Here is a 6,000-nt window from a genome sequence, read left to right on the forward strand (position 1 = left end):
GGGGAATGTAATTCAAGCTTCTCTCTCTTAAGGGAGTGGAGTGAAATATTTTCTAATATGTTTTGAATAAGAGGGGGAGGGAAGTGTATATTTTAACATAAGAGGGGAGGGGAGTGTGATTCAAGCATCTTTGAGGTGAGGGGAGTGTAATTTAATCTAATTGTTAATATTTTACATAGCATAAATATCTCAACATACAACTCGTATAAAATCTTATCTTTAAATCCTAATTTTTATAAAGGCTTCAATTAGTTATTACTTTATCTTTTATGAATGTATTCGATTCAAACTTCAACTATAAATAAAAGGTTTGCTTAAAAAAAAAAACTATAAATAATAGGTTTTTTTACTAATCGCCTGATCACAAATTTAAGAACATAGAGAGACCCATCTCTAAATCTAACCTTTATCATTCTCCATGTTTGGTAAACATCACTACTAATTTTTATTTTTTATTTGTACATATACTTTTTTTTAAAGATATTTTTACATATACTTTTAGGTTTATATAATATTTCAATATCAATCGCTTCCATGATTTGTTATTTTTATTTTTTGTTTTTCCAAGACATGTTTTTCAAAGTCATCCTATAAAAGCTTCAACAAATGACTTCATATATAATTCTTCAAGCTACTCCATTACCATATGAAAGTTATATTAGTTAATTTATATTGAATTTTTTTGGTTGATAAACATTGATTTATATTGAAGCTATATTATACTCTTATTTTGATGGACAAGGAAAATGGATTGGTTCTGTAAAAAGAAAAATGGATACTTTCTTCAATTCTACTATTTGATTTTTGACATTGTCATAGATTGTTGTTTGATGACCTCGGCAGTTGAAGGATTGTTCTCAAAAATGACTTCATTGCCATCTCCATAGGAATCCATTCCTTGAGACAGAAGTTGCCAAAAAATTCCACCTGCACAAGAGCCTCCACTCATAGCACTTTTAGATATGGCATTGTATACTTTCTTAAAGTAATTATCCCTTATAGCTATGCTAAATCCAGGTGACTTTGAAGACTTTCCAAACTCCTGTACAATAATGGGCTTTCCTAAAATTGTATTTGAGTCTTGAAAATGAGCTTCTATCCATTTGTCAACAAATGCACTTTTGGCTGTCTCGTTTGAGCCTTGTAACCTACATCATTCATATATAATCCATATTGGTATGTGAAAAAATTAGGTTGATAAAATACGGTGCATCAGTCGAAGACGAGTTGATATTATGTTTGGATACTTACTGGAAAATTTAATAACTACATATACTTTACTCCAAATGTGTAATTTTATAAAAATATTCCATTCAAAAATGATTTTATCTCCAAAATTCTATTTATAGAGTGATAAAATATTTAAACATAACTTATCTTTCTTCAACTCAATACTAACCAAATTAATAATTTAAGTTCGTTTTCTGTTCACATTTATAAGAGTTAACTATTTGACTAAAAAATCTATGTAAATATGTCTAAGTTGGTAGAAACATTTTTATATGTTGGAGTCAGTGTTTGAAACTTTTTTCTACTTATTTATATGATGAGATGAATTTATAGTCACTGAATTACTTGGAAAAAAAACAATTTGGCCAAAAATTTAAAAAATTAAGTTTAATAAAAAATAGGCTTAAATATGGTATTGGTCCCTGCAAAATAGGCCAGTTTTGGTTTTAGTCCCTGCAAATTTTTTTTATAGTTTTTGGTCCCTGCAAAAATAGGCCAGTTTTGGTTTTAGTCCCTGCAAATTTTTTTTATAGTTTTTGATCCCTGCAAAAATAGGTCAGTTTTGGTTTTAGTCCATGCAAAAATTCTAGAAAAATGAAAAATTAATAAAAGAATTAAAAAATTGTGGAAAAATGAAAAATTAATAAAAAAATTGAAAAAAAATTAAAAATTAATAAAAAATTAAAAAATTCTGGAAAAATGAAAAATGAATAAAAAAATTGAAAAAAATATAAAAAAATTCTGGAAAATTGAAAAATTAATAAAAAAATTCTGGAAAAATGAAAAATTAATAAAAAAATTGGAAAAAAATATTAAAAAATTCTGGAAAAATTAATAAAAATGAAAAAAAATTAAAAAAATAAGGAAAAAAATTAAAAATTCTGGAAAAATTAATAAAAATAAAAAACGATTAAAAAAATAAAATAATCTAATAAAATGAAAAATAATGCTAAATTCTGAAAAAGATTAAAAAATTCTGAAAAAATTAAATTTTGAAATTTTCTAAAAAAAATTAAAATTCTGGAAAAATTAAATTTTTGAAATTTTAATGAAAAATTTTAATTAAAATTTTCAAAATTTTAATAAAAATTCTAAATAAAATTTTAATGAAAAATAAAAATTCTGGAAAATATCTAAAAGATTTCGAAATTTTCGAAAAAAATTAAAAAGATTAATCATTTTTAAAAAAATGAAATTTTTGAAATTTTCATTAGTATTTTTCGAAATTTTGATTAGTATATATTAGAAATTTCCCTTATTCTCGATTTATAAATACACAAAAGTTCCCGGTTTATAAATACACAAAAATTCCTGGAAAAAATACTAATGAAAATTTCGAAATTTCGAAAAATACACAAAAAACCTAAGCTCGGTTTATAAATACACATATTTTTTCCCTTATTCTTGGTTTATAAATACGCAAAATTCCCGGAAATTTTTTTGGAAATAAATACACTGAAAAAACTTAAGCTCGACATATATACTAATGAAATTTTCCATAATTTTTATTAAAATTTCGAAAATTTTAATTAAAATTTCATTTTTCCAGAATTTTAATTTTTTTCAGAAAATTTCGAAATTTTATTTTTTCAGAATTTTTTAATCTTTTTTATTTTTTTCAGAATTTATCATTATTTTTCATTTTATTAGATTATTTTATTTTTTTAATCATTTTTTATTTTTATTAATTTTTCCAGAATTTTTAAATTTTTTCCTTATTTTTTTTAAGTTTTTTCATTTTTTCAATTTTCCAGAATTTTTAATATTTTTTAATTAATTTTTTATTTTCCAGAATTTTTTTAATTTTTTATTAATTTTTCAATTTTCCAGAATTTTTTAATATTTTTTTCAAATTTTTATTAATTTTTAATTTTTCCAGAATTTTTTAATTTTTTATTAATTTTTCATTTTTCCAGAATTTTTTAATTTTTTTATTAATTTTTCATTTTTCCAGAATTTTTTAATATTTTTTTCAATTTTTTTATTAATTTTTCATTTTTCCAGAATTTTTTAATATTTTTTTAATTTTGGGGGAATTAGTCACTTTAGTCCCTGAAAGGGGAACGATTCGTCAATTTAGTCCCTGAATGCAGATAAATTGCAAAATAGTCCCTGAATGTAGACTTTGTTAGTCAATTTAGTCCCTGAATGCAGACTCCGTTAGTCAATTTAGTCCCTGAATGTGGACTTCGTTAGTCACTTTAGTCCCTGAAATTGACAATGCAGGGACTGTTTTGCATATTATCTGCATTCAGGGACTAAATTGACGAATCGTTCCCCATTCAGGGACTAAAGTGACTAATTCCCCTATTAGTCACTTTAGTCCTTGAATGGGGAACGATTCGTCAATTTAGTCCCTGAATGCAGATAATATGCAAAACAGTCCCTGCATGGTCAATTTAAGGGACTAAAGTGACTAACGAAGTCTACATTCAGGGACTAAATTGACTAACAGAGTCTGCATTCAGGGACTAAATTGACTAACAAAGTCTACATTCAGGGACTATTTTGCAATTTATCTGCATTTAGGGACTAAATTGACGAATCGTTCCCCATTCAGGGACTAAAGTGACTAATTCCCCTTTTTTTATTACATAACTGGGGTCAGGGACTATTTCCAAAAACAAAAATTTTGCAGGGACTAAAATTAAAACTGGCCTATTTTTGCAGGGACCAAAAACTATAAAAAATTTTTGCAGGGACTAAAACCAAAACTGGCCTATTTTGCAGGGACCAATACCATATTTAAGCCTAAAAAATATTAGATGATATTATATAGGATTACCATGTATCAGGGTATAAATGAATGGTTGCAAAATCGATTTGAGAAATTTGATTGTTCGAGATAAAATCAGTTCCAACTGGAAGAGAATTGGGATTGAATAGCTTCTTTTGTGGCATCGTTTCGCCGTAGAACCCTTCAAGCCCTATTTCCAACATATGATTGCTATCAATGGATTTGACATAGGCTGCCATCTCACCAACCCAATTCTACAATAATCATTAATATAAATTATGTGTCAAAAAATCGTAGTAACTTGATTTCAATGACATTATTAATGAATGATGGTAGATATAAATATATGGGTTATGCTAACATGCGTTTAAGGCACAAATTAAGAATTATACAAATAGTAACTTATAATGATATTTTAGTAAAAATATTATTTTTTTTTTTGTCTCTTTTTTATTTGGATTGTTAATGATTTTATATATGACGGCCGTGAATGATTGACAATTTAAAAAAATAACATTAAAAGTGTATATGCACTAAAAAAAAAGGACCTGAATTGATTTTCCAGAGTCATTATTTATACAACGAGGTTCATTCATAAGCTCCCATGCAAAAATGGTTGGGTCATCCTTATACAATAATCCATTTATGGTGTTCTTTCTTGTCAGCACAACCTGCAATCATCAATCCATCCAAAATACTATGTTACCAAACTTTTGAGTTATATATAAAATCATTAACAATCCATATAAAATTATGTATGATACCTTAACATTGTTTTTGTAGTATTGTTCAACAACAGGGTTAATAAAGAAGTCATCTTCAATTTTGACATTTTGACCACGTTCTCTTGCCCACTGCACATATTTCTTTTTACCTCCAAAATCATTCCAATTATTCACCAAGCTTAGTATAAGTTTCACTCCATATTTGCTTGCTTCTGATATCACAAAATCCAATCCCTACATACACATGCAAATATTCAACAATCCAGCAAGTAAAATAGAAAATAATATAAAAATATAGTGGAGTGAGAAATAACACATTTTTTATATACTACTTTTATAAGGGGAGAGACACATTTTCATGCAACGTCAAAAAAATACCCATCAAATATATATTATATTTAGAGAGCTTTTTACATAATTAAGCTAGTTACTAATCAAGAAACATTACCTTGAAGACATTTTCATCATAAGAACCAGGAGATATCTGAAGAGGTTTATAATCTCCATCGTTGAAAGCCCATGTTCTTCCTACATTTAAACCATGTTGAGAAGCTTGTTGAAAAGTGGACGTGACCTTGGCCCTTGTAGATGGGTCAGATGCCATTGTCATCAACCAATAGGAATTGAATCCATTCAAGTAATATGGCCTCCCATTTAAAATAAAATGAGTGCCTTTTCTTTGAACGAAATCGGCACCAACGTTAACTCTTTGGCTGTTGCCATGTTGAAAAATAACCAACGACACTATGAAATACGTCAATAGTAAAATTTGGAACCCCATGACTTGGTTCTCAATCACAATATCACAGTAATCAAAATGTATGTAGCTCACACTCAGTGTAGTCCAATTTATAAATCTTTCAAGAAAAATGTAGAAAGTGTCAATACGTACAAACTAAGCAACTGATTAAACTCTCTGACCATACGCAATATTTATGTAGTAATTATTTTTATTAAATCGTAGTTCACATTAGAATTAGGAAGAAAAACAAAAATACTACCAATTAACTAAAACACAAAAGTATATTGGTCTTCACAAAAAGTCTCATTGACATTTTTTTAAAACATTCTTTTTGCAAACAAAAAAAAAAGTAAGTTGTTTTTTTGTTTTTCCTATAAAGAGGCATACTTTATTAACTCAATGGATGTGATTAATAGAAGTTACTTTTTTTTTAAGGGATATGAGTTACTTTTTAGTATATGCCAATTTATTTAAATCAGGATTTTAAAACACGTCAAACGGGCATTTAATTTTTTAAACAAAAAGTCAGATTAACAAATGTCCTTAAAACACTTATTAGTTATTAA

At 26.6% G+C, this 6,000-nt stretch overlaps 1 protein-coding gene across 1 annotated transcript; it reads right to left on the minus strand.

Annotated features, from left to right (window-relative positions):
- Positions 1-705: 705 nt before the first annotated feature.
- LOC146957423 (mannan endo-1,4-beta-mannosidase 4-like) lies at positions 706-5,473 on the minus strand. The gene is made up of 5 exons (XM_085736494.1): positions 5,141-5,473; positions 4,732-4,926; positions 4,516-4,638; positions 4,016-4,221; positions 706-1,148 (listed from the first exon to the last, which is right to left on the minus strand). Exons 1-5 carry the CDS (start codon positions 5,471-5,473, stop codon positions 794-796), a joined length of 1,212 nt encoding a protein of 403 aa, XP_085592620.1. The 3' UTR covers positions 706-793.
- Positions 5,474-6,000: the final 527 nt, after the last annotated feature.

The sequence above is a fragment of the Medicago sativa genome, chromosome 1 (genome assembly GCF_051527215.1).
Source record: "Medicago sativa cultivar Bolivia chromosome 1, Bolivia_mono, whole genome shotgun sequence".
Taxonomy (NCBI): Eukaryota; Viridiplantae; Streptophyta; class Magnoliopsida; order Fabales; family Fabaceae; genus Medicago; species Medicago sativa.

Bases quoted from the DNA above. Each gene is read 5' to 3' on its own strand.
- LOC146957423 (XM_085736494.1), bottom strand. From the start codon at position 5,473: ATGGGGTTCCAAATTTTACTATTGACGTATTTCATAGTGTCGTTGGTT. The intron at 4,927-5,140 runs GTAATGTTTCTT...ATGTGTATGTAG, and splicing joins ATGATGAAAATGTCTTCAAG to GGATTGGATTTTGTGATATC. The intron at 4,222-4,515 runs GTCCTTTTTTTT...TGATTATTGTAG, and splicing joins ACTCTGGAAAATCAATTCAG to AATTGGGTTGGTGAGATGGC.